This window comes from Fusarium solani (genome assembly GCF_023522795.1).
Source record: "Fusarium solani strain SB1 chromosome Unknown bctg00000001, whole genome shotgun sequence".
Classification (NCBI taxonomy): domain Eukaryota; kingdom Fungi; phylum Ascomycota; class Sordariomycetes; order Hypocreales; family Nectriaceae; genus Fusarium; species Fusarium solani.
Genome location: NW_027072156.1, coordinates 3,033,627 through 3,061,083, shown reverse-complemented (window position 1 = coordinate 3,061,083; position 27,457 = coordinate 3,033,627). Strand labels below are relative to the sequence as shown.

The 27,457-nt window shown below is 54.5% G+C and overlaps 7 protein-coding genes across 7 annotated transcripts; 2 read left to right on the top strand and 5 right to left on the bottom strand.

Moving 5' to 3' along the window:
* Window positions 1–5,224: 5,224 nt before the first annotated feature.
* On the bottom strand, window positions 5,225–5,727 carry MRS44_003063 (uncharacterized protein; the record flags this gene model as incomplete). Its single annotated transcript, XM_065623074.1, has 2 exons — window positions 5,225–5,464; window positions 5,515–5,727. 2 exons carry the CDS (start codon window positions 5,725–5,727, stop codon window positions 5,225–5,227), a joined length of 453 nt encoding a protein of 150 aa, XP_065479146.1.
* Window positions 5,728–5,856: 129 nt separating this feature from the next.
* On the bottom strand, window positions 5,857–8,246 carry MRS44_003062 (uncharacterized protein; the record flags this gene model as incomplete). Its single annotated transcript, XM_065623073.1, has 4 exons — window positions 5,857–6,477; window positions 6,534–6,641; window positions 6,755–7,817; window positions 7,873–8,246. The coding sequence occupies 4 exons, from the start codon at window positions 8,244–8,246 to the stop codon at window positions 5,857–5,859; spliced, it is 2,166 nt and encodes a 721-aa protein (XP_065479145.1).
* Window positions 8,247–9,483: 1,237 nt separating this feature from the next.
* Window positions 9,484–10,587, top strand: MRS44_003061 (uncharacterized protein; the record flags this gene model as incomplete). Its single annotated transcript, XM_046268311.2, has 3 exons — window positions 9,484–9,673; window positions 9,728–10,374; window positions 10,444–10,587. 3 exons carry the CDS (start codon window positions 9,484–9,486, stop codon window positions 10,585–10,587), a joined length of 981 nt encoding a protein of 326 aa, XP_046137175.2.
* Window positions 10,588–10,717: 130 nt separating this feature from the next.
* On the bottom strand, window positions 10,718–13,233 carry MRS44_003060 (uncharacterized protein; the record flags this gene model as incomplete). Its single annotated transcript, XM_065623072.1, has 3 exons — window positions 10,718–11,825; window positions 11,879–12,897; window positions 13,117–13,233. The coding sequence occupies 3 exons, from the start codon at window positions 13,231–13,233 to the stop codon at window positions 10,718–10,720; spliced, it is 2,244 nt and encodes a 747-aa protein (XP_065479144.1).
* A 525-nt stretch (window positions 13,234–13,758) lies between these two features.
* MRS44_003059 (uncharacterized protein) lies at window positions 13,759–15,500 on the top strand (the record flags this gene model as incomplete). Its single annotated transcript, XM_065623071.1, has 5 exons — window positions 13,759–13,899; window positions 13,951–14,728; window positions 14,814–14,840; window positions 14,910–15,048; window positions 15,122–15,500. 5 exons carry the CDS (start codon window positions 13,759–13,761, stop codon window positions 15,498–15,500), a joined length of 1,464 nt encoding a protein of 487 aa, XP_065479143.1.
* Window positions 15,501–17,803: 2,303 nt separating this feature from the next.
* MRS44_003058 (uncharacterized protein) lies at window positions 17,804–20,625 on the bottom strand (the record flags this gene model as incomplete). Its single annotated transcript, XM_046268307.2, has 4 exons — window positions 17,804–18,871; window positions 18,928–19,520; window positions 19,579–20,415; window positions 20,475–20,625. The coding sequence occupies 4 exons, from the start codon at window positions 20,623–20,625 to the stop codon at window positions 17,804–17,806; spliced, it is 2,649 nt and encodes an 882-aa protein (XP_046137171.2).
* A 2,656-nt stretch (window positions 20,626–23,281) lies between these two features.
* Window positions 23,282–23,866, bottom strand: MRS44_003057 (uncharacterized protein; the record flags this gene model as incomplete). The annotated part of the gene is made up of 2 exons (XM_065623070.1): window positions 23,282–23,761; window positions 23,801–23,866. 2 exons carry the CDS (start codon window positions 23,864–23,866, stop codon window positions 23,282–23,284), a joined length of 546 nt encoding a protein of 181 aa, XP_065479142.1.
* Between the last annotated feature and the right edge of the window lie 3,591 nt (window positions 23,867–27,457).

The window sequence follows — 27,457 nt, the reverse complement described above, 5'->3', positions numbered from 1 at the left end:
ATGGTGGCTACAGGCTGTGTCGATAGCGCATGAGCAGAGGCTGCAGGCGGCGGCCCACTATGCTGAGGGAGCCAGGCCTAGCACGAGGGCCATCCCATGAGTCCTCCTCAGAAGCGAAGCCCAGCCCAAGCCCAGCCCAGCCCACCTGCACCTACAACCTAGGCCGTCCTGCAAAAGCCCACATCGCCGGGTACCTCACCTGCAGGATGGGTCGGGACAGGTACCAAAAGCAGCCATGCCAGGCGACTTGGGGACATCGGTCACGGCGGCGTCGGAGCGGAGGGGTCTCTCCCTCTCCTCCATCCATCTGCATCTGCACGGCACTGACCATGGATGTCCATCTCCATGCCCATCCCTACTGAGAGGGGGGGTGGTTCTCGGAGGAGGCGTGCGGCTGTGTTGATACGGCCTGCATATGTACGCATACGGCTCCAGGCAACCTACGCAACGGGATGGGATACCTGTACCGACGACGGCCGTGTAGCTGAAAGACAAAGCTGCATGCGTACTTACCTGCTAGGCAGGGAAGATCAAGAGATTCTGTGTGTTGCGAGTTGCAAGGGGACTAGGTAAAAGACTGGAAACTTGGAAAAAGTGGTGGGTGTGGCGCTCCCAAGTACCGGTACCTTGGGCGACGGTGGCTTGCTGTACCCTCCCCGGTGGAAACGTCTCCTCTCTAACAAGCATCAAGGACACGAGCAAAGCTGTCACCTTCACAGCATGACACTCAATCACTGCGGCTTCACTTGTCATCAGGCAATTCTCTAATCAAACAGAGTGACGTGAATCAGCTCGTAATCTTATCACCCATACCCAGACTCTTGGAAATCTCACCCTCTCCTCCCGCAATGCCGAAGCATTCACAGCCACACCCCGGTCCATTCCCTGCCCTAGCCGCTGTCCTGTCCCGTCTGGACGAAACCAGACAGACAAACAAGAAACGAAACAACCGCCGGCGCTTCTTGTCATCCCCCTGCCATGATCCCAGTCTCCTCGCCTTGCCCTATTCCGCCAAGTGAACTGACCTTGCACATCCTTTCTTCAACGAAGCCTTCACGGCACCTCTACACTATAGCCTTGGCCTGATATAGACCTTTGTAAGAGTGAAATGTGATCTGTTCCTACGGCCAGGAAGCCCTCCCCTCACAAACCATGCCACTTTGGCCCTCGCATAGCCCAAGGGCGAGACTGGTCGGGCACCTCTCTCTCCACGGCTGGTTCGTTTCCTCACCATATGCGACCTCCTCTTCGGCCGATGGCTTACGAGTCTTGCCGCCTCGTTTCATTCCAGTTCCCAAACTCGTGAGGGCGCTCGGCATATGTCTTTCCATGCCCGTGCCCGTCCGACGGAGTGCTTCCCCGTGCCCCAAACATCAGGGCAAAGACCTGGTGAGAGAGGGGGTTGCGCCGCTTATGCAAGCTTCAGAATTCAGCACGAAAAAGGCCCCAGGGCGGATCTGGCCGCCGTCTCTGTTTCCACGAGAGACACAGCGAGCAGCCCATTCGTGCCTCTCGTGGTGGATGGGGCGAGTAAAGACATTTGTGTGCTCCGTACTTCCGCTTCCCGCATACCCGGGGGAGGGGGACCACCCACGACTCGGGGATCACACCCTTATCGAAAACGCTCGGCGAGATCGCCCATCATGCTCAATATTGACCTTGTCCGTGGCCCGTCAGCTCTGATTCTGAGGCGAGCTGAAGCTCCAGGATCCCTCAGCTGGCGAGATGAAGGTAATAACAAGGCCCGTCACGGTCCTGTCAATGGGATGCGTCGGACGCTTTGTCCAGGAGCAGGTTATGGGATGACCTGCATGCGCATACAGATAGCACCTGCACTACCAGACGCAAGAGGTGCCCGGCTCATTGAGACAGCTGCATGTGCGGTTGGTTTAGTCCCCAACAAAGACGCCATGGGAGGCGGGATGCCCCCATCCCCCACCGTCGAGTTTTGATACCGGATGGGCATGCCCTCATTTTTGAGAATTCTTCTCTTGTAGACGCCGAGGCGACCTCATGGTCCCTAGCCCCGGTGGAGCAACCCTGATGCTGGTTTCCAGCCCTCTTCCTCCCACTGTCAGGAGTATCAAGGGGCCTCTGCCTTACAAACGGCTCGGGATCCATATCATCGCGGTCGCTCCCGTCGTTCCCGTCTCGTCTTTTAGGGGCAAACGTGATCCTCACGACATGGTTGGTCATACAGACTGTCCCATTGATTCAGGATGTCCAAGTCGGCGGGACAGGATCCATGAATCGAGAGTGTTCAATGCCGGAAAGGGGGAGGACAACTTGTCCAGGAGCCCTGGGCCACCCGAGCTAGGAATGGGGGCATGAGGAAAAGGAAAGAGAACGGGGGCTAGACCAGGAGGAAGAGGGGGGATCCCAAAAGACTGGAGAGCAACAAGAGCCCGTCGATGTCCTGGTACGAGAAGAGCCATCCATGCTAGTGTAAGATGTGAGGTGAGGCTCTCTCCAAAGTGCACTTACAGCCTCTGATTGGCGGAGGAAGAGTTGAGGTGAGCCAATCAGAGGGCGGGGCATTTCTCGGCTTTCATGGCAACCTCCAATCATTGCCCATAGACGGGTTGAGACGAAGAGAGTTGGTGAGACCAGGCAAAGGGCCATGGAGTCACGGAGAAACCAAGCCCAAAGGGGAAGATGAGCGACTTTGACAAGAGCCGAACTGTCTTCAGGAGGCGCCTGAGGATGTTGCGTCGCGGTCAAAGCTTCAGGCCGATCCGCAACGGAGGCTCGATGCATTCCAAAGGGAGAAGGATCTTTGAAGGATATCGACATGAACCCTGCTATCTGGCTTCCGCTCTTGGACCTCCCAGCAAGGGGGCCCCCGCAAGCCAACCGTCCCTTTTTCTCCTCTTGTTAGACCTCGTGGTACCGTTCTGGAAGCCTCAGCATCGTCGCAATCTACGGCCGCATGGCTCAGTGACCAATGGGTCAGCTCAGGACGCCTGCTAATATCGACGACCCAAGGCAATGGGTCAGGCAAAAGTCAGTGTTGTTGCACTGGATATGCGCGACGCGCTCTGAGACGCGTGGAAGAGGTCGATTACTGGATATCGTCGTCAATGGCTCGCAGCGTGCGTGCGTGCGTCTGTCCCGTCCTCGACGGACAACCACCACCAGAGAGCGGAGATGGCTGGCTGGGTCCACTGATCGCTCGGCCGGTCTAGGGCAAGGAGAAAAGGATTGCACATGCACGTGCATCCCTAAGATCACACTTCAAAGGTACTGATACTCACGCCAGGACTGGACGGTTGTAGTGTGCGAAAGCTGCAACGTTGGAGACGAGAGGCAAAGGGTCCAGGAACGGTAGAGGTTAGGCAGGCGCCCCGGCGTGGGGCTATGGGAGGGCTACAGGGAAGGTGCAGATGGAGGGACGCACTTGACTGTGGCTCAGCCGGTACGTATCTTCCTATTTTTGGCCCCCAGGAATCGGCCAGTCCGTCAGTTGCCGCTGTCTGTGTGTCGCTCTCCATGCGATTACGATCTCGCAGGCCCGCGATCTCTCTCATCTACAGTAGTACTATGTGATTCTGCCTTTCCGTTGATGCTGCAGCAGATACATATGCATGCACAGGGCCGCCCAGTGGGAACGGAGCCTCCGCTTCCGTTCCCCATATTGTTACAGTCCTGCGCTGTATGCTGGCTGCAGTCACAGAATTTGTGTCTTTCGTCATATTGGATGTCACATGAGAGGGCAGTCCACTCCGAATTTCGCAGCCTTCGTCTTTTTTTCTTCCGTGTGACTGCGAAACCCCAGGTTTCACCGCATCGTTCTAGCCGCCGTCTGGGGCCATGTCAGCTTTGACCTGGCCAGCAATGGGTCTCTTCCCATGCCGCCATGACGTCGATTGTCGGTCACGGGACTTGGGACACGGCTTGCTGGATGTGCTGCGCAATGTGAAAGTTGGAGTTGAGTCAGTGACATTCATGCATTGTCGGAAAACTGCCTGCAGGCAGTCATGCTGAGGACGAGCTGTCTATCACACCGCACCAGACCCTGCAGTTACCCTCGCAGAAACCCAAATTCCAATTACCATGCCGTCATGCGGTCACAGGATCAAAAATTGCATTATCATCACAACGGAATCTGACCTCCGCCTCCATGAGGAGTTCCCCTCGCCGAAGATACGAAACTATAGGGTAGCCAATAAGTCGCCAAGGCTTGAATGTAACGATAGATATTCTGTAGATCTACGCCATATCCCCAAGTTTGGAAAGAATCTTCAAGATCCGAGACCAACCCGTGCCAAAAATAAATTCAAACTCAAAGGCGTCGACTATGATGTCGTATCTGAACATTGAATTCCTCAAAATCAAAACGGCCCGGCACGGACCCGAGAAAGAGCGGCGAGATGCAAGGGAAACCCGACTCACTAGGGCCGCCGGACGGACCGCTTGTGGCGGTGACATCACTGTGGCGCCCGGCGCTTGTCTCCCGATTAGGCAATCCGTCCGGAGGTCGGGAGCCCCAGGCTCTGGTTTCGTCTGCATCATCCAAGAGACAAAACGCAGGGCTGGAAAAGAGCCTCGGAGTGGATAGTGCACTAGCATGGAATGCATGCTGCAGGTTTGTCTTCGGAGCAAGCCAAGCGGGCTCCTTGGCCAACGTCGTCGAATTGGAATTGGTGGTGGTGTATAGCAAGCCGAATATTCAAACTTCCTAGCCATCCAAGTCTCAGCTCAGTGACAAGTTCCAAACGTCTATGCCCGCAAGTACAGTCCTGCCCCAGAAAGCCCAGTCACTCATTTGTGATATCAAATCTCTGTGCCGTCCCGTCTCATCCTGGATCCAGGCCAGAGTGTTGGTTCGACTCTGAACTGACTGCATCGGACATCTACCTGCCTGAGGTAGGTGACTCAAAAGCCATCGGGCTCCGGCAACGCCAGAAGAACCCAAAACACAAAACCCTCGATCCTTGTTCCTGCATCACATGTGCCCCTTGAACAGCTGAAATCCCCCTCCCCTACCGTAGGCCAGCAGCCAGCTAATGCGACCTGCCTTGCTGATCCTGCCCGCACAACAGGTAGGTACCTACCTCGGCGCGGCAGTAGAGTCGGCGTGGCTGCAGATCCTCTGACCTCCATGCTCGGTCGGTGCGGCGTCCGTGGCTGCGCTTCGCCATATGTGGCGCCGCCCCACTCGGGAGGCCTACGCTACTGTACAAGCGAACCTCGAGACAGTTGGTAGAGCCTCACTTTGGCAGCTTCAAAGACTATCTCGAAAACGTGGCACCAGCAACCGCTCCCTCGGGTTACGACTAGTCCTCGAAACATCGATAGCTTCTTCCGAAGCTCGCCACGGAGGATAATCTTTTTCGGTATCCTTGCCAAATTTAGCATATGGAATTCCAGAGGTACGGATCGCAAAGTCTCCGATGTTGCGTTGCAGGCCCTTCACTCGCCTCTCCTGCGCAACTCGCTCGGCGGCCGCTGGCCACATGACGGCCTTGGGAGTTTCAAAGTATCCCTGATAGAGTGTCCCCGCTCGTCTCTCACTGGAATATGACTCGGATCTGGACCGTTTCCGTCCTGTTTCGCGGGGAAGGATGACGAATCGACGACCTGACCTGCCGATGGCGGATGCAGGTTGTGATAAGAGTCAAGTTGCGACAAGACGTCATTACATTGTCCAAGCATGCCGACTTCAGGGGCTCGGCTCACGTGGTTCATGCACTCCGTGGAGGATGACTCTTGGAAAGCTCCCTGCATACCTATCCTACGTCGGTCAGACTGCCTCCCGTTGCTGATAGGATGACCATACTATTACACTCAACCACAGAAGCCTCTCCCTCCATACCAGTAGCAAACAAAGCCCAGGCTCCCAGGCTCCTCACGCCCTTAGGTCTGCGTCCACCCGCGGGATATCCAATCCGCAATGGCCATGACGGTGATCATGGGATTCACGCCACTCGCGCTGGGAAACACGCTGCCGTCCGCCACGTACAGGTTCTCAGTGCCCCAGACCCGGCCCTTATCGTCCACTACGCCATCGTCCTTGCTTGCGCTCATCCGGCACGTGCCCATCTGATGGGCCGACGACCAGGGCGCTGCTGGCGGCTTGTTGCCGACCTCGCGGACTCGACGTAACCAGGCGGCAAACGCCGGGTCGCTGGTCTCGGGATCGGCCACTGGGCCGTTCCCCTCGATGGCATGTTCTGATGGGGGCTCCCCAGCGCGGAGGAAGGGCTCAAGGCCTGGTAGGAGAGGGCGGATTTCGGTTGCCCCCGTGACATGGCAGATCTTGGCCAGAGCCTCTACCCCTTGGAGCGTGTGGGCTCGATCATAGTCGGAGGGAGTGTAGTCGATCCGAGGTCTGCCTGTCGTCGGGTCGGGGTAGACCCTGCCAGTGTCGCGGTCTCGGGTTATCGAGATCCATCCATTCATGTGGCGATATTTGGCCATCTGGAGTTTGGCTTCCAGACCACCGCGCCAAGGCACCATGGAGAGCATTGTGTAAGGCTTGACGGTGTCAGACTCGAGTTTGATGACATTGGCTGTTGTGACTTGATACTTACCACCATGCACGTAGTCTCCAGCTTCACCCCATACCCACTCCCGTCGACGTTCTCAAACTGGGGTGAATAGCTGGTGATGATGCCCCCTCCCAGGGCCGCACCTCCTCCCTGTACACTGCTGAGACGAAGTTGCAAGGATGGAGGTGTAGATTAGCTCCCAGGTGTTGGTTCTGGACGGGTTAGTCGAAGCCCCCTGACTCAGTTCTGACCAAAAGACTTACATTAATCCCGCTCTTCATCAACACCACCGGACTCCATAATGAGCCTGCCGCAAGGATCACCTTCTTGGCCTTGACCACGACTCGCCGTTTCACTCTGTCACTGTCACCTTTACCAGCATCCCTCGATACCCATTCTCCCTCGACGCCCATGGCACTCTGCCCATCTGGACCAAACAGCACCTTGTCCACCTGAAATCCCTCCATGAACTGAGCACCAGTCTTTGCAGCATCTGGCAACCAACTCGTAGCAGGCCCTCGCTTTTCGGCTAGGCCACAGCCCAAGTGACACTGGCCACAATAATGCTCCTTTTCAGCCGTGTTCTGGGGTGCTGGACGTGCAGTCCATCCAAGCTTCTCGGAGCCGCTGAGGAGGACACGGTTACGGTGATTGTGACGGATATTATCAGTGCCCGCTCCTTGAAACCCCCAGACGCGGTCTAGACACTCGTCGAAGGCGCTCGATGTGAAGAAAGGAAGGCCCGAATCCGCCCACTCCCTCCTCACGAAATCCTGGGGCTTCAGACACACGCTCCAGTTGACGGTGCCTCCTCCACCCCATGTGCTGCCAGCCGCTACGTTGCACCCGTTGTCGTCCGTGATGTAGAAGCCACCGTTATCAAAGAGGTGAGTACTCGCGGCATCCTGGGGCATGGGGAGATGTGATGGCTCAAAGTGGTATGCCTTGTCGACGACTAGGACCCTGTGACCGGCTTCTGCGAGGTTCTTGGCAGATACGCCTCCGCCGCAGCCAGAGCCGACGATGACGACGTCTGTCTCAATGACATGAGGGTCGTCGGCCGCCTCGAGTTGGAGAAAACTATATTTAAAGCCTGGTTTGGGCTGCCAATCTTTGGGCGTATCCGAGTAGCCGGATATCTGACGAAAGATTGGGTTAGTCTGACAAATGGACTTGAGAGCCAGGGTAGAAAAGATTTTTGCCAAGGTCCTCCATATGTCACGGCTTGATGTGGCCCAAGACTTGAGGATGGCTTCGCGGACGTAAGCTGGCTGGTTGAATATGGGCTGCCAGTAGCCAGTTATGAAGTAGCTACCAGGGCGGGTGCTATGAAGGTAGATCAGCTTGCCGTCAGCTTCTGGGTCTAGATGTTTGGGCTCACGCCATCAAAGTCAACAGTCCACCCAATCGTCTCTGCTGGCTCGGCGGGCTGAGGGCTAATGTCCTCAGGAGGTTCTCCTTGAAGCGGGGATCCATGATTGGCCGATTCTCGAGGAACGCGCGGATGTTGTCCCCAGTGGCTGGAGCCGCGAGGGGCTCGAGAGCCCGGTTGACGGTGTCGTCGAACTCATCGTCAGAGAGTTGAATCTGGCCTTGGTCATCGGTGGCGGCTGACTTTGAGGTGATGGAGGGGACAGCGCCGTCCACGAGAGCGAAGAAGACACTCCATTGAGCTGGACTGAAGAAGTCATCTGGTGGGAGTTCCGGCAGAGCCGTGGCGACGGGGGCCAGAAGATGGGGTTGTGGAACAGTCATGGTCAAAGTGATGATGTGACGAGGAATTCGAGAGTAACTGTCTTACATGGCTTCTCACATAAAAGCCCGCCCAAATACAAGAAAAGAGACAGACAAAAGAGGGGCATCACAACATGAGATGGTCGGAGGCTGAGGACATTTAAAGATTGCCCTGGCCTTGTTTGCTTTGAGAGGATCTCTCAGCCCATGTAAATTGTCTGTGCCACTTAAACAACGGGCCAGGGTGTTAGTGTGGCAGGCAAACAGAGCGTACTCCGAATAAAGCCAGTAGAAAGTGAGGGGAAACTCCCGAAGGGGAAAAGGCTATTGGTAGGACTGGCATCATGGATCCTCGGCAACTGTTGAATTGTATTGTCTCGTGATAATAGATGGGAGAAGGGAATGACTGAGAATGGATTCTTGAAGTCGAGTCTAGTATAGACGGATAGTGGTTGGCGCCTTTTCTGACCTGCGCCGGGATCTTGAAACACGACAAGGGCCTCGGAAGGAAAATTGTTTCACGATTATATTAACGGCTCTTTTGTCTTAGTTTAGTCACTGAAAATGCTTTATTTGCTTTTCCATATGTTCATTTTGAGGGGAGAAGAGGCATCATTCAGTGATCATCATCCGAGGTTGCTTGCGTGAGGTCTGGGGAGCTAGTTATGCGAAGCTCGCAACCTAGGTAGGATTGGGTCAATAGAACTCGCCTCAGAACGCTTTATCGATTAGATACCTAAATGAAAGGCCTATCTTTCGAGATTGACTCTTATTGATAAGATGCAACTGATAAACTACACCTTCCTCTTGTTCTCACCCAGTCGCTGTGGATTGCCCGGAAGGCGCGACACTCGGGTTCACCTGCCGTATCGCTGAGCTGAACCTGGTCCCTGTAACCTGATATCTTAGGTGCCCAACAGGCAAGACCCAATGCGAATGCGCAGATTTCAAACCGATTCTTTTCCTCAATTATTCCCTTTGGTCAATCGAAACCATTTCTCCATTCTTTGTCGCCCTCGCTTTTCACGGCGTCTCGTTGCCGGTAGATGAACGGCATTCACCGGCCTTGTCTCGCCGATCTCGCATCAGTCACTATGAATTGCTATCGGAACCGGCAACCGGCCCGGACCTGCGCCCTCTCAACTACACCCCCCCAAGACTACATGAACGAGCGTCTATAAGGCGTCTCCCCAGAACATAAACTCGTCAAATCAACATCCAGATTCGTTTACACTTGGAATTGACATAGTCACACACGATGGACAAGGCTAGAATCCTACTTGTGGGCTGTGGCGGCATTGGGTGTATGGCCGCCCTGAACCTGGAATATGGCGGACGAGCTGCTGTCACAGCTGTCTTGCGCTCTAGCTACCAAATCGTCAAGGAGTCTGGTTTCACCATAAACTCGGTCGACCACGGACAAGTCCGTGGGTTTCGACCAACCGAGAGTACGGTGGACGACCTCCTACTACTTCCAATCTGTTACTGACTCCAATCAACAGTCCTGAACTCCGTGCCTGACGTCTCTCAAGCCGGTGTCACTCCTTTTGACTACATCATTTGTGCCACCAAAAACATGCCGGACATTGGCCCGCCTATTACTGACCTTATCCGTCCTGCTGTCACTCCAGGTCATTCTACTATCTTGTTGCTTCAGAATGGACTTAATATCGAGATGCCCCTGCTCAAAGCATTCCCTGACAACGTCATTCTCTCGGGTATCAGCATCTGTGGCTCATCGGAGCCGGTCACTGGGACAATCGAACACACACTTCATGACGAGTTGCGCGTTGGCCCGTTTCGCGACGAGGGCGACGCTGCTGATCGAGCGAGGGATTTCGTCGCTCGGTATGGCGCTGGAGGACGTTGTACCTGCCACTTCGACTCCAACGTTGCCTTTTCGCGCTGGCGAAAGCTTCTATACAACGCTGTCTATAACCCAGTTGGTGCCTTGACGGATCTTGATACGGGCGACATGCAACTTTGCCCTGGACTCGTCGACGATGTCGTTCGGCCTGCGATGAAGGAGATCCAGGCTGCGGCGGCCGCCTACGGACAAGAGATTCCGGACGATGCTATAGAAACAATGATCACGACGGAACCTATCGAAGCTCATGTTCCACCAAGTATGCTTGTCGATGTGCGAAAGGTCTGTACCCATACCCCCGTCTTCCTCCCACCCGGCGGTTTCAGATAAGCAGTTGCTTACACCTCTCAGGGGCAATACATCGAGTTTGAGAACCTTATTGGTGAGCCCCTCAGGGCTGCTAAAGCTCGTCAAGTCCAGACTCCCATCTTGCAAAATCTATACTCCTTGGCGAGGAGTTATCAGTGGAAGGTCAAAGCAAAGCGCTCGGCTTGAAGGAGGATTGGTTCAAGTTGATTCAACTCGTCATAATCGATTAATCCCGATGTACGCCCAATTCATCCAACCCTAGTGGTATTCGCGAAACAACAAGTTGCAGAAAGCCTCCTTACACCTGAACATTGGATCAAAAGTCATACTCACCGTCCATACCCGCAAGAAGAAACTCCAGTGCTGAAGGCACGGGTAGAAGATCCAAACCTTGGCCACTCTCAGCCATATCCATCCCATTATCGATGAAACCGTCACTGTACGGGATAACCCCTTGCGCAATATCCCTCGAAGTATTTCCTGCGCCTTGTCCTGCCATTGCGCCTCCAAAGTCATAGTTAAAAGCATATGGAGGACCAGCTTGGCCATGGGGCAAGCCTTGGCCCGGAAGTTGTTCACGATGACCAAGACCGGAGGCCCTAGAGGATGTTTGGAACCCTGTGGCTGCAATGCCTCCAGCCGGGCTCTGGGGGATGCCACTGGAAGTGGCGAGAGGATCAGGACGCAGGGAGAAGCGCTCTGGGCCGTCGTTTTGAGGACCTTCGTTTGAGCGCTGTGGCCCTCTTGCGACAGAAGCCTCAGCAGAACCGTCAAGATTGGCCCTTGGCCTGTTCCACATGGTTCGTTCCTCAAACAAGCGCAACAGACTCTCGGCATACAGCCAGTGACGCGATAACTCTCGTAGAGTGACGAGGAGGCAATCAAACATGCGCAACGACTTCGCAGCTACGAGAGGATTGGCTGAGTTGAGTTCACTGGCCACATGCAGCAAGGCCGTGAAAAGCACATGAACTGCTGGGAGCCACAGATCGCACAAGAGGTCTCTTGAGCGGAGCGACTCAAAAATCGAGTTGATGGCTGCAACGGCGTCCCCGCAGATGCTCATATCGGTGGCTGTGTCTGGTGAGAAGTGCTTTGGATCTTGACGAGGCGGTGGCCGATGCAGCAGGATCAGAAAGTTATTATAAGAGAGGTGAAGGGTTGCCTGCCAGATGTCTGGCTCTGGAAACGACAGTCGCAGACTCTCTGGCAGCTGGGTTATGAACTGAGCCAACTCCTCATCGGCCTGCTTCGTCACTTGAGCTCGATCGGCTGGCGAGGCTCGGATTGCCACTCGCCCCTTCATGGCCTTGGAGAAGATTATGCACAACTGGGTGTGTTGAATTGCGAATGCGCAATTTGCGTGCGGAATACCATCAAAGTGCTTTTCATGCAGCATGGGCGCATCGGATTCGTCGAGGTTTCTGACTTTGTTAGACAAGGTTTCCATTGCAACTTCAAGCTGGGACAGACTCACATAGCTTGTGGTCGGCCATAGGAAGCTGAGACCATGACATCAAACTGGAAGACAGACCACCAGAGCCGAACCCACTGGGACTTGTCCATGGTGTTGAGGCTGGACGGCGCTGCATCTCGGTGCATACCCATGCCCATGGCCGTTCGGGCAGCGACACCCACCCAATGCCACGAATTGGAGACGATGTCTTCGAGGTTGTCACACTGCCATGTTAGGAGAAGGGCAACCTGGAGATATGACTCGCGATGCTGCTCAAAGCGACAGTCGAACAGCAGCTTCGCTCTCCGGAAAAAGTCGAACTTTATGGCCTTGACGTCCTCGCGACGGGAAGACAGGACATGTGCACCAACAAGACAGACGGCATGGAACAAGGGCAGAGAGATTTGCCTGTAGGCGTCTGTTCCGTTATATCTTGCCATGAACTCTTCCTCGTCGACAACAGGGAACCCCCTATTCACGTGGGTGAAGTAGGCCCTGACAAGCTCATCTGCCAATGCCTTTGGGGGCAACTGGAGTGCTTCCTGCGGCACTGAAGGTATCTTTCGAGCAAGAGGGTGGCTTCCAAAGTGCACGACATTCTGGTCTGGCTGTCGAGCTCGTTGGCGAACTAGGTAGTTGAGGTTGGAGAACTCAGTACCAATGTAGTAGAGGCGGGCGGCTCGAGTGATCTCGCCCACTCTGACTTCATCTTGGTCAATGAACTCTGCTAGGTTACGTGTGGCCTGCTCATCCTCGCAGTTTCCGGCGGCGGAGCCGTGGATAGTGGAAGGGGAGTCGTTGTGATGATATCGGGCCCTATTATCGGCTGATGATGAACTCGGTCGAGGAATAGGATCGGTTGAACCATCCGTCGAGATGCCAGGCCACTGAGGCGTTGGAGTGGGTGTTGCAGGTGCTGTTACGGGCTGCTGGCCACGGTGACGAGGCTGAAGGGGGATATTGGTTGGACGGTTTATACGTGCCAGCGTAGACCTTGTCTTCTTCTTCTCGTACAGCCGGCAGTTTGACCTGTCCTGAGACTGGCAATTTGAGCAAGGTATGCCCTTTTCCAGTATATCGCACCGAACCTTTCGCTGATGGCATACAATACAGGCTCTCCCGTCTGAAATAAAGCAACGTGGACAGTCAGTCTCGTGAGCAAGGAAACTGATGCATTGACGGCGAGTAGAAACAACAATAAAACACCAAGACAAGATGAGAGATGAATCATCTCAATCATCTCAATAACAGCAAAATACAATACAGTGAGGGGGTTTCATACTGGTTCTTCGTCGAGCAGGTCCTGTTCGAGGCTGCCGGGAGTCGTTGGAGGCCGGCTCCGGATGCCGATGCTCGGCGGGCCTTTCTGGTGACATTTTTTACAAGACAGCGCCCTTCCTCCCGTCGAGATTTCTAAGCCGCAAAAACTCCCGACAGAAATTTGGGGGTGAAGAGGCTCGGCCGAATCGAATCGTTCAACAGGCATCACATGGGCCTAGTCAAGTGGATGTATCAATGACGGATCAAAACCGACAGCTCGGACTCGGGAGTTTGTGGGTCAAATAAAAACCGAGACGCAGAAGCTGGCTTGACGCCTTCGGCCAAACTGTCCAATGACGGCGCGAGACAGGCTATAGCTTACACGACAGAAGACCCAGAGTTCGCGACCGGTCTAATGTCCACGATGAGTTGAGTCAAGCCAACAGTGACAAGTCGGAGAAGGAAAAGAGACAAGAAAATTTTGTGCGAATTACCCACAGTGGGAACACAGCAATGGAGATGGCTTGGGAGAAGATGGATATAAGAGCCAACAACCTGCCCAGGCACAGGGCAGTTGACTTGGGTTGCAACAGACATCAACGGACAATTTAACCTTTTGCTCGGCCAATTGTTTCAACATCATGGGTTCTGACGAGACTCGGTGCTTGGGCGACGATGCCACCCGCAACCACGCTGTTGTCGACATCGAAGAGAGAGGAGACTCTTCTGACGAGTCGAGCTGGTCTGACAGCGAGTCTTGGGATGCCACCAAGTTATCGCCGGTCAGTTAACTATTACCACAAGAATAGACTAGGGATACTGACATACCCAAGATGAGAAAACTGCACATCATCGTCGCCGGTTTCACATGCACCTTCAATGGCAACTTTGGATCGTCGATGCCTTCAGGTGCTCTCAATGCCATCGCCGAGCAGTTCAATATCACCAACCCCGTTCACCTCATCCTCCTCAACTCTTTGTATATGATTGGCTATGTCCTCGGCCCTCTGCTCTTCGGCCCCCTCAGCGAGTACATCGGTCGTCGACCTGTCTTGATCGGTACCTATCTGGGCTATCTCGTCTTTATGCTAGCATCATCTGGGGCTCCCAACTATGCGGCCCTCCTCATCTTCCGTCTTCTTTGCGGAGTCAACGCAGCAGCTCCCACGACTGTTATCGGCGGACTGTACTCTGATATTCTGGACAATCCCTCGGTGCGAGGCAACGCTATGGCCCTCTACATGGGCATCACCACCTTGGGTCCCTTGGTTGGTCCCATCGTCTCGGGCTTCTCCTCCCCAATCTCGTGGCGCTGGCCATTCTGGATCGCCGGCATGATGGCGGCTTCTGGACTGCCTCTCGTCCTCACACTCCCTGAGACGTACGCCCCAGTCCTTCAGAACAAGGCGGCGCGCAAGCAACTCAAGAAGAACCGCAAATCTGGCGAGGGGCAGATTCCCGAGCTGAAGCCTTTCGACGTCCGAAAGATCTTCCTACGACCCATGAAGCTTCTGTTCACAGAACCCATCCTTGCCTCCACTTCGGTATACCTCACACTCGTGTACGCCGTCTTCTACCTCATGTTCCAGGCATATCCTCGAGTCTTTCAAGGTAAGCACGCATGAACTTGGCCCATGCCGTCTCCGAATATTCCTAACGTTGATCTGCTGAGCAGACTTTTACGAACTATCTCCAGGAATGGCTGGACTTGCATTTATACCTTGTAAGTTGACTTGTCGCCGTGCTCTACTACGCAACACGTCAAGACAGTTCGTTAACCTGTCTCCTGCAGTGGCTGTTGGATCGATCCTCTCTCTGGTGGTATTCTACATCTTTACTTGGTATCATGATAGTCAAACCAAAGCCGGCGCGGAATGGACCAAGAACCACATCTATCGCCGCCTGCCCCTTGCTTGCATTGCTTCTCCTTGGTATGTCTGCCCTTGCCCCAACCTGAACTGGTCGATAGTGTGTGGTCCAAGATGCTAACTTGCTGGCTTGTAGCATGGTCATCTCCCTATTCTGGCTTGGTTGGACTGTCTGGCCCAACGTGAACCCCATTATCCCATCGCTGGGTGGTCTCTTTTTCGGTCTGGGCTTCCAGCTTCTGTTCATGGGAATGATCAACTATCTCACGGACGTCTTTCTTCAATACTCGGCATCTGCCCTGGCCGCAGCCAGTATGACACGCTCCATCGGCGCCATCCTACTCCCGCTTGCTGCCGACAGCATGTATGCCGACTTGGGCCTCCACTGGGCACCCTCTGTGCTGGCATTTATCGCTCTCGCCATGGGAGTCATTCCATTCGTCTTCATCAGGTACGGTGATCGCCTGGCGAGGAGCAGCAAGACGGCTAGGGCAGCCTTTGCCATCCAGGACTAGGTCCACAGTGCACGACTTGAATTTCGCGAAACGGCTGCATGACAGCGACATTACTTGACGGCATTTCGGCATTGCATCATAGACTGCATTAGAAATAGCGACTTGGATTTGCGTATACACCGGTTGAGTTTAAAATGGGAAGGGAGACAGACATTGGGCGTTTTTGGTCTGGAAAAGGAAAATACGAGATGAAAATAATGATAATTTGAGCTTTTGAAAATGGTACTCTCTTGCTATTGACAATGGCGCGTGTCTCTATACTTGGTTTCTCTGGGAGGAAGGCTAGGATGCATTCATTGTAGACGCCTGTGACAGCACTCTCATGACCAACAGTCTATGTATCTATCCCAAGGAAGGCAGATTTGCTAATATCCCAAAGGTAGCACATCCATATTATATCTTCTCCTTAAAAACCACAAAGGTTTGGATTAGATGCCATCACTTTAGGGCTGAATATCTTCTAAAAATACCTAGTATAGGGTTTGGTTGAGTCAGGCGTTGGCAACCCAAGCGAGGCACTGACTACAGAAGAGCACCACAACAAATGTTCTATGTGAATTTCTTCGATGGACATAGACTAGATAACTTGTTGAATATGGATCTAAAACAACCTGTTACTACCGAGTAGATTCTTGTCCTTCTACCCAACCTGCTAAAGCCGGGTTTTCATGGGAGCCTGAAGAAATGGTCACGGCTTCACCATAGCAACCTACCATGCTTGCCCTCATCCACAAACACAAACTACAACAAACCCCCACGCACTTGGAACAGATCCAGAACCCACAACGTCCGGGTCTAGAATGTTACCCGTCCATCTAACCTTACATGAATCCATGACATTTCCCCTCTCCCCCATCGGCCGACCATTCGATGGGCGTTGCTGGCAATACATGGAGGGCGCGCGCGAGCTCGGAAATTCTGACCAATGGGCTTTCACCAATCCCATCATCTCGGGAATTATTATCCCATGCGTGATCAGAAAGTCTGGAGGAGCCGCATTAGCAGCGTTCGCAGACGAGGAGTCGTGCATGAGGAAGAGGCATGGATTGTATGCAAGTCTCATGTGGTTGACGTCCAAGTGACTACCTATTCACTATTGACAAGTACCGTGTGCCCAAGGTGACTCTGGCGCTGCATGATATTCACACCATAAAGGTCATCTCTATTATGATTGCCCTTTCCTAACCGGTCTCTCAATCTTTGACTACCTTTTGACGATTCTTGCGAGACTGATAACACCTCTTCCGGATCTGGTTCATCTGACGACACCGAATTCTCGGGAAACTAGGCTTGCAGCTACGACCCGGGCAAGTCATAAAAGGCCTACCAGAGGGCTCCGAACTAGCCCCCTGGTTATAGATGGAGGAACCATATTCACATATCCTCCTAGATCCCACCAGCTCTTATACTAGTCACGCACCTCGACACACCCGTGGAACTAAGGGACCTGACGCTTACCGTACCATGACGACTGTGAATGCATTTCACTCCTCCGCCGAAATCTCCCACATGCTGTGGACCCGTATTCTTGGCGATTTGCACATGTATTCCCTTCTAGTAGCATCAACACATGATCCGGTTCACACAATATACACCATCATTTGCACCATGGTTCAGAATCACCAATAGCAAAAACAACTGCTTCAAAGGGCCGTCATCATTGAATCTGACATCTCTTGCGAGGGCATCTGCCTGCGGAACCATACATAGCCTCACAGCCATGTAACCTGCCCATCACCCAACAACACCTAAACGACACCACAGACCTACATCCGTCCTCCCCTTCCATATATCATATACCCAACCAAACCCAACCCAAGCAAAAAACTATCATGTCCCACACCCATCCTGCCGTGACTGATTTTGATACATTCCCTTTCGTCACCCTGCCGACCCTGCGCCAACGCCTGTAGCGGTCTCCGGTCCCGGTCCCGGTTTTCCCGCTCCCATAAAGATGCTTCCTGAGTGAAGAAGATGAATACCTCTCCGTCCTCGCAAGCTCTGGGCCCGAGCTGCAGTCTGCGCACCCGGCTGAACCGCTCGCTCGCCGAGACTCTCCACCCATAGTTATTGTACAAGTATATACTGCAATCATTAGGGCAGTCGCCTTGACTGACACGTCCTTGGAAAAGAAAGGCCATTGTGGAATAGCCACACACGTCTCCGACAGCATCAGCCTATATAACCCTGCCTCGGGCCTCTCCAGCTTCTTGTCTGCCTCGAGTCGGATTTCGAGACGCCCCATTTTTGCGATTCGTTACATCTTATCTTCGCTCCTGGCTGACGAGTTCTGTGATACCTCTTCACCCAGTCGTGTCCGCCGTCGATGGCGAGCTTGTGCCCTTATGTCTCCTGAAGAATGGGAAGTCCTTCATCCTGAACCTGCTAGTCTTCTTTTTCAATGACTTGCCCTCGGCCTTGCCAATGCTTCCGCCTGTTGTGCTTGCGTTGGATCTTGTCTCGTCATCCATCGCCGAGTTGTCGTGGTAGATCGCTCCCGATGTCTCCTTCAAGCTCGCCGAATCGACGTTGATCGTAGGAATGCCAACTGGATGTTCCGTCGAGTCCCCGCTGACAATACTTGTGCCCCGCGTGCTTGGTGACATTGGCATCTTGCCCGTTGTTGCGCTCGTCGCTTGGGAAGCCCAGTCTCCTGAGCATGCCCCCGACACACTTCCTTCAGTTGTCTCGCTCGATCTTTGCTTCGCCGAGGGCATTGATTTGCCATCAGGATAGCTGTCGCCCCTGCTTCGTGTTTGAAACGGATCGCTGTTCGCCAACTCCCTGACTGCGTCAAATGATGACGTCGAGCCATTGATTTCCTTAAACTCCTCGAACGTGCCACTCACGGGCGACGCACCCATTGTCCTCTGGCTGTCGGCTGGCGACAGATCTTCTCCCTCCGCCCGGGGCTTTGGCAGATCTCCATTACCCACTGGAGTCGAGTCCGACTTTCGGTCCGCTACCTCCATTAGTGACGCTGGCGCTTTCCTTTCCTCCTCTTGTGGTACCGCAAAACTCATAGTCCTCGGCGAAAACGTGCCCTCCTTCAGAAGGCGCTTGCGAACTGGGTCATCCAACGGCTCCTTCGCCTTTTCCTGCTGCAGCTTCAGCTCGAACAAGCTCTTATTCATCTCGAGCTCCTCCACGGTATAATCCATAGCAGGCATGATGTCGGCAACTCCTTGGAACAGTGGGGTGGCAAAGAGATTCATGAATCCAAGCTGGCTCTTGGCCAATGATGTCATGTCTTGCTTCGGCGGTGACATGAGCGACGACGGAATGCCCAGTTCACCTTCCATGGACGCCTGCCGCGAGAACTCCTCCGAGAGAATGTACGTCCATTTTAACGCTATCTCGTGATTCCTTGCCTAAAAGGACAAATTAGTTTTCAAGTCTAGATTGACAAGTCCAAGGATCAACATACCACATTGCTGATGTCGGCACATTTGATGAGAAGTGAGCACGCCAAGGTCTTAGCCTCCTGCAGCTGCCGGCCGTTCCAGCCATCCGTGTTGTTGTCCACTTGGAGACGCTCCTGTACGTTTCCTAGCTTCTTCATGTATTCGAAGTGTAGGCCCATATCTGTTGCCAGGATTGAGGCAATCATGAGATCACGCATCTTGCTGTCTTCGAAGGCCGCAGGCCAATATCGGCGAAGGATCTGCGAATAAGCTGCGCAGTGGAACGATTCCAAGACGGAACGATCGTTGTAAAGCTGGGCTAGAGGGGCGTTCAGTGTGACAAGGAACCCGTTGTTGACACCAGGGTGGCCGACATCGTGACCGATGGCAGTGATGAGAAGCGTCAAGGCCTCAAAAGGTGTGATCAACGCAGCCATCGGGGATTTTGCCGGAGTAATCTTGGGCTCGGCACCTGCAGGATATGGCGGCAGAGCGTTGATGCGAACCAAGAAATGGAAGGTTGCCTGCAAGACGTCCACAACATGGCGAAAGTTGTGATATGGAACAAAACTATTGTACGCGGCACGGCAGGCAACAAGAAAGCTGATCAGTTGGTCTAGAGTCGAGGTTAACATGTGGCCGACCGTGATCAATATTAAAATAGTAAGACGTACCTGCATGTAGCCGCCATCGCTCAAGTTCAGGCATGGACAAGGCGTGCCTGAACATGTCCATGGCTGCCACCAGCAACTCATCGTCGGAGAGTGAGTGGGCACAGAAACGCCAACTACCGACTGCAGTAGCAATGGCAGCCTGTCGCTCAGAAGACACGGCTACGTGTGCATTATTGATCTGGTCGTCGTTGGTAGACAAACGGCAAATCCCGTTCATCAGCCCCGAAACCATGGCTTCCCGGAGGTAGGCAAACGGCTTCTCCTCGTTCACACCAACCCAGGATCGTTTCCGACCTTGCCTAATTTCCAGCAGGGTCTGTTGCTCCTTTGCAGCATCTCTATGGGCCCGATAAGCGCAGATCTCCAGACTCGTTATGCACTTGACGCTTAGAGGGCTGATGATGACGTCGACAGCGCCAAGATCCAGGCATCTCCTGATGAGTTGACGGTTTGCATCCAGTAACCCCAAAGGCGAAACAACGGGCTCCACGGCGCCATCAGTCATCTGTCCATTCGTAGATGGGTGCTCCATCTGTGGATTGCTGATAACTGGTATCGGGACAATAAGCTTGGACATGCCACGCAAATGGGCTTCGGTGATGATCTTTTGTAGCAAACCAAGACCATAGAGATCTTCGTCGGGGGTGTGAATATCGACATCTTCCGTGGAAGAAGTGCAAGAAGGCGAGGGCGATAGGGGTCTTCTCCGGGACTCGTGAACTGGTTCATCGTGTGGAGTGTCGAGAAGTACGAGTGTCGGCTTCAGATCGAGCATAGATACTTCCTGTAATTCGAACAGTTTTGACAAACAAGCGCCCCCAGAGGCGCAGACATTGACTGGACGGCGTGTTAGCAAGGCAAGCATACCACAAGCAGGCATTATTTGGCAAACTCACCATCGCCAAATGCCTTTAGAAGAGGCTGCACGATTTGACGAGCTTCATCTGTAGCCCAGTCGGATGCACCGTGGTCAGCAATGGCGCGAACCAAACCCTCCTCGCAGACATTGCGATTGACATAGATAACGTGACAAGCGGCGCGGTCCATGTTGCTCATGGAGAGCTACCAGTCTCACGACTGGAGCACCGTAGCCCTTCGGGCAGCTGAGAAATTGGACCAAGATGTTTTAGTGGGTGAAGATGGATACCCTCACGAAACACCAAGGACTAAATGTCCTGTGATATACGAATTCGAGCCGTGGTTTAACGTCGATTGCGAACAGGAACGCCAAAGGGTTATCGTGGATCGTGGTTCAGGGGCGTTGCGATCGCGAGGCGATTGGGTCAATGCGACTCAGGAGCCGCGAGACATGCGACGAGATGGATAGATGAAACCGTCGCAGAGAACGAAGAAAGGAACCGATTACCGAAACGCGCCTGTGTGCAGCGTTGATGAATCGAAGACGTCCTAGAGTACTCGGTTTGGTTGTACAGCGAGACGGCTTTCGTGTGGAAGGGTCGGACGAGTTCCTTGGTTGGCGTCGCAGTGGCGGGAGCTGTCGGCAGACAACAGGGTCTCGAACAAATCGGGATGGAAATCGAGACTGGATGGCGAAAAAGGAAAAAATATTAGCTGGGTGCGAGTTGAAAAAAGGAAAGTCGCGGCGACGTTGTGGGTTCGGCAGAGAGCGATGTGAGAAGAAAGAGAGAGGGCGAGATCTGCTGGAAATGATGGCGCGGTAGGTAGAGAGGCGAAAAGGTGAGTGAAGAAATGGTCGACACACGGGGATGGAGACGAATGGGTCAAGATGGAATGGACCAACAAGGGCCAGGGGATGGAAGACAGAATGAGGAAAGCTACTAGAAGGAGAAGGGCAAGACGATGTGAGTGAGGGTGAGGGTGCTTGGCTGGGATCGTGGTGGTAGAATGGATGGAGCACGCGTGCGCTGGGACAATGGTGTCAGGGCCATGAAGGTATCTGGGCCTTACCTTGAGGTACCACTGCAGCAGGCGACGTGCTTGCTTAGCGGCGAGCAGAAGGTGTCGGATCCTGGTTGGAGAAGGGCTAGGGAAGGATGAGGGAAGAGCCCAAGCAGGACAAGGGCACCGACGGTCGAAGTAACTGGGTCCGGGGGAGGAGAGAGACGATCTGCGAGCGTGGCTGCAAGCGGAGGAGCAGGGCGTGGTCGCGATTGTGGATGGATGGTGCGACGTAACGACAATACCAGTGGGAGCAGAGGTAAAACTGGTTGGAACGGGAAAAAAGGAAGCCGAGAGAAAGAAGGGTCCAGAGAAGGAGAAGACGGGAAAGAGAATGAATGTTTCGGCGCGTGCGCGAAGAGAGAGAGAGGGTTGAGTTGATGCGGGATGCGACAGGAAGCGCCTGGCTTGGCTTGCAGCGGGCGGCAACGAAGACTCGAAGGCAAGACGGACGAGGCGAGGCCGGGAAAAGGCGAAGACGGGAGGCAAAGCCTGCCGCTGGTAGTCAAGTACTCTGACAGTAGTGGCCTAGAGTATCTGCCGTGAGAGGGCGTGGATGACGGCGTGGAGAAAGATAATCGACAGCGAGTCAGATGCGACCGGATCGAGGGTCGACTCGACGAGTCGAATTGGCCAAGGAACGGATTAAGACAAGATTTTTTGGAGAGAGAGGAGGAGGAGGAGAGGAGAGAGGGAGGGAGGGAGGGAACGCGCGAAAGTGAGAGAGGAGGGTGAGGGTGATGGAGAAGGAAAGGTCTCAGAGCCAGCCGGGGGGGGGGGGGGGCAGGAGTCAAAAAGTGACTTTTACTCCCCGAGCAGAGACTGGGACCCAGCCTTTAGGGGACTTGAGAGGGGTTTTTACGGGGCAGAGGTGCCCAAGAACAATGGATGGCGCAGCCTTGTGAAGGGGAAAGAAAGAAAGGTGAAAAAGTAACGTGGGAACAAGGAAAGGGGAAATTGATGCAGAAAAAAGAGGTCAGAGAGGAAGCCCAGGCGCAAAGATGGATGGCAGTTACAGGATGATGATGAGGATGGACGCCATCACGCTCAGGCAGGGACAAAGAAAGGCTTGCTCAGCTCAGCTCAGCTCAGGCAACCGAGAGAGGAGCGACTAGTTACTGCCTGGTGGTGATGTGTTTCTCGGTAGAGGCAATGATGTGTCGTTTTTCAAGAACAAGGGGACATGATATCCCCAGGTTGTTTGATGACAGAATTGAAGCGATCACCAGGACAAGAAAACAGAGAGGCGACCCCTAGCTTAGCAGAGAGCTGGAGGTGAGTGATTCAACTGGTAGCGCAGGGCACATAGAACACAGTGGAGGGAGGTGATGAGCAGTTCATCGATGGAGGGGTGCGCGACGAGGCTTGAACGAGGCTTGTGGATGCGCCGCGTGTTCCTGTGAGATAGGTGCCGATTGCGCGCGGGGGAGGAAGCTGGATGGCTTGACGAGAGGAGTAGCTCCGGACGATGAGGAGAAGGTCACAGTGGTTGGCGCGGCGCCTGGTTCAGTTGAGGGCAGAGACAGGACGGGAGCTTCAAGGCGCGTCTGCGTCTGCTTGCTTGTGCAGGCGAAGGTATCCCTGTGTCGACCTTGGGAGGGCTGACATGGAATACAGGGGGGTGACCCGCACCCAAAAAGACAGGTCAAAGTAGAGAACAGTGGAGTTGGAGGGCTGCAGTCAATGGGAAGGGTTCCTTGGGATCCCCTATCGCGAGGTTCCAGGGAGGGCATTCTTGGGCGTGGTCGAGGATCGTCGTTACAGAAGGGGGAACGTGCTTGGTTCAACGAGACACGAGGCAGCAAGGCAGCCAAGCTAGAACCCACGGCGTGCTCCACTCGCTATGGCCGGGACCGGGGATGGGTTGGTCGAGCCTATCAGATGACGCGTGCCAGCCCGCTGAGGGGACAAAGGGGGTCCAAGCGGGCTGCTTGGCTTGGCTTGGATTCTTCTGGCCGTCTTCGAGAATCTGGAATTGGCCACAGTTCCCACAATTATCGAACAAGGGACCGGCGGGGGCGCATGAGGGCTGCAACGCAAAGGGGAACCAAGAATCGTTCTCGAAGGAAGCACAGTCCGGCTGTACAGTGTACTTGGTGCAAGCTCCCAGAGGCAACGCATCAGCGCCGGGCCACTCTGGAGCAGTTGGCGATAGGGTGTAGGACTGACAGTAATGGCTGGCCACGCTCAGCGGGCAGGTCCGTGGTGGTGATGCCGTCAGGGACGACTCCTCGACCCATCGCTTCGACCAACCAGCTGGGTCCTGGCGTGCAGCTTGCTGTACTCAGTGCATTGTGGACACTGTCCAATCGAAGGTTTGGGTTCGGTTCATGAAGCTGCAGAAGGCTTCGAGAGAGGGCACCCGCATGGTCTCCACACTGTCTAATCACGGCCAGACGCGCACTGTGGCTACCACTCTATTGTTCCTGCGGCGTGGTTGCTTCAGGTTGCTGGTATCCGAACCAGGTTGTAGATGGTCAATTTTGACACGATACAAGATACAATGCGCTGGCAGACCGCTCCAAGCATCAAGCATGCAAGTCAACTCAACTTGCCCGCTCTAGCGGTGGAGTTGACGCTCCTGGAGGATGCCCGAGCTCTGTCCCAGCTGCAAGCTGTGCAGTGCAAATACGTATCCAATCCGTAGATAGGCAGGAGGTTGCACCGGGGAGGCCCTTCCGTGCAGCCCGCAGACAACCTAACTCAGCCAACGACTGGCTTCGAATTACAACCTTGAACCATCCACATCCCACAACCGCTAGATTCATCATCATCAACGTCGTCATTCTTGCCCAGGCTATTATCGATGGGCCAGCCAGAGTAACATATAGATTCTGGCTTTTGCGAGTGGCTAGGCTGCTCCCTAATGTTAATGTCCAAGCTGCGTCTCTTGATGGAGCGGAAAAGCCAACCTCATCCGCCTTCATTCTTCAACCCTCTGTCTCGCCCTTCCATTCCCATGCCCATTCCAAACCCCGTCCGCATCCGCCGTAGGCTTGCTGCCCCGCACCGCACCGGCTCAAAACTCTCCCCGCCTCTAGGTGAGGTTGTGAGGAGCAGAAGCAGCAGGAGGTACGCGGTAGCTACGCTTTGGGGATAGGATGGCTGCCAACGGAGTCACGAGAGTCACCGGCAAGAATGGAGGCCGTAACTGGCTGACCTGGCACCTACATACCCAGCAGTTTGTGCTTCTCCGTCACGTCACACAGAACAAGCTTGGCACGAGAACCTTGGGCGTACAGTATCTTCTCGTCCATACCCCACGCTTATCCAAATTCCCCGGCTTTTTGGCAACCACCCCCCGAGCAGCGAATCGCTGACACTCCAAACCTTCCGGTTTCCAGAAGCAATGCCGAAAGTGGCAAAGTGCTTAGAGGCTCCGGAGTGGCTTTGGATCGTCACAGGCGGTTCCCAGCCTCCAACCAGCCCCACGGCACACACGAGGGAATGATGGAAGAATTGGATTTCCAGGGGGCTCTGTGAGATGCGAATGCCAGGGTGGTCCCGCCCACCCAGTGCGCGCACGCCGTTGCCGGGATCCAGCTGATTGTCTACCTTGCCGTCACCCTCTCTCGAGGGGAACCCACGGGCAGCAAAAGACGAGCAGGACGAGGTCATGAACTGTACCCAACCCATGACAGCGCGGGGCGAACAGCTCACCTATTCTAGTAACGAGCTTTCTCGTCTGCCATGGCGTACAAGAGCCGAGACTCTGCAGCCTCAAGCTATAACATCTCCACCCCCAGACTGAGGATGATGAGAAAGGAGAATTCGATCAATCCATTACTCAGCTCCGCTTGACCCTGTCAACCTCGAACCTCCGAACCGAGGCCCAGCATCACATCTCTCCCAAACGGGCAGCTCCTAATTACTTTGACTTTGCACCCCACAGAGACACCGAGCAGAGTCTTGCGCGCCTAGAATGCTGCTCTGCACCGAGTAAGGATATGCTCGCTCGTCTTGTTCAGGGGTCTCGACTTTTCGAAGCCGCGTCTTCGGCTGGCTTTTTGCCATATCGCCAAATCCTCACCCCAATTTCGTTTCGTTTCTTGCCTTCTCTGGAGCACTTCATTCCGCCTTGTTCCCATCTGGGTGGTGTCTCCGGGCTCGGCGCCGACGCCGCCTCCGTGAGCCCCGCGAACCTCCACAGCCAACCCCCGAAGCAGCTCCCGATGGCTTGACCTTGCCTTCGGGGCCGGCAAGGATGGAATTCCGTCGTTGTTGATTGATTGTGTGCCTTGGCCCCTGATGGGCAAATCGACAAAGCCTCTATCCGGAATCGGACAGGTCACCCAGCCCTAGTGGACGCCCGTCATTGTCCGCCATGTCTGGAGCCCACGGCAGGCTGAGAGGCGCAGAGATATACTCTCTGGAGTGCATGGCGGGCGCACCTCGATTCCACCTTTAGGGTTTCTTCATTCCTTGCCTTATTTACTCGTTCCAGTTTGCCCAGGCACCGTGCGTCGATAGCGTGAGCCCCTGGGAGACCAGCTTGAAGGGGGTTATCGAAGCTTGCTCGCCTGCCTCCCGTGCGTGGCGAGCAACCAACGATACAGAGGACTCAAAGAAGCATCCCATTGTCGATGAGGCTAAAACCGACCGGCTCTTCGATCTGACAGGAACCAACCAGCACCTGTCATATCATCCATCCGTCCAAACTAGACATGCCCACACACACGGCTCAATGTCTTGGCAGCCTCGTCCGTCGACCCCGCGACCAAAAGGCAGGGCTGGTCTGTCTTGGACCCTGCTGTCTCGGAAACAACAACGCTCAAGCTCTGGCGAGAGGCCCCATGGCACCACCAGTCCAAGCACAAGAGGGACGCAACCCAACCAAGATGGCCTAAACTAGGACCCTCGCCGCATCCGCCCCGTGTCCTTGGCTGCTGCCCCGTATCCCCTCTGATGTCGGTCAGAGATCCCTTGTCCTTGGGTCCCCTGGTATCAATTCGATTACTACATGCTATGTACATAAACCACCACCACCGCTCATTCATCCTCCGGGTCCCTCCCCTACTGCGTGAGGTAAGCAGGCAGGCCGGCACGGCAAGCAAGCAAGCAGGTAACGCACGTCGCGCGCCCTCAATCCAGCGGCCGTCCCCCCGCTCTCAATTTCAGCCCGCCTGGGTCGCTCCAGTGGAGAGAAATCGCATCAAACAACTTCCCTAGTGGGCTATCAAACATGCCCAACCTTGGAGAAGCATCCTGGTCACTTGCGCCGCATCATTGCTTCTGTTTGACCTCGTCAACACGTATGTACAGTACGTATCGACGAGTTGAATGGCAAGTTATGTCGTCAACTTGAACATCCACATGGAGGTTCGTCAATCTCCTTGCTTGACGCCATGCCATGGTAGCGCTCCCCGGGAAGAAAAAAGGAAAAAAGTCATTAGACTGCAACGGAGTGCCCCCATGTTCCGAAACGCCGGGCTGCTGTCGCCCTCTGCAACTCACTTGCCTTTGGAACCCCCCCTGCTTCCAAGAAACAACAGCATCGCCCGAGTGGATTCCCTTATCTTGTGGTTCCCATACGACCAGGGCCATGGTACTGGGGACACCATGCCACCCTCACCGTCACGTGGCTTGCAGTCTGGAGTTGGAACTGGAGACAATAAGGCGCTGTTGAGATCGATCCTGTCTCCCCCTTCTTCAGAGCTCAAATCTCAGCGCTCTGACTGGCACTGGACCTTGTCGTGTTCTTGGGGCTTCTCTCCCACCCCACGGACTCGAGGGACACGGTCGTATCTGAGCTGTTCCTCGATGCTCTGGACCGGCCGGCTTGAGGGATACCCGCTGAGAATACCACTCTGTGAGAGCCGCAGTCAGCGCCCAAGTTAATAATGACCCAAACCCGCCAGCCTGGTTATCAAGGTGAACCGTGTTCATGCCGCTCGCCCGGGACGATGTTGACCAGGAGCAAACATTCCGCAAACCAACTTGGATATTTGGTATGGAAATC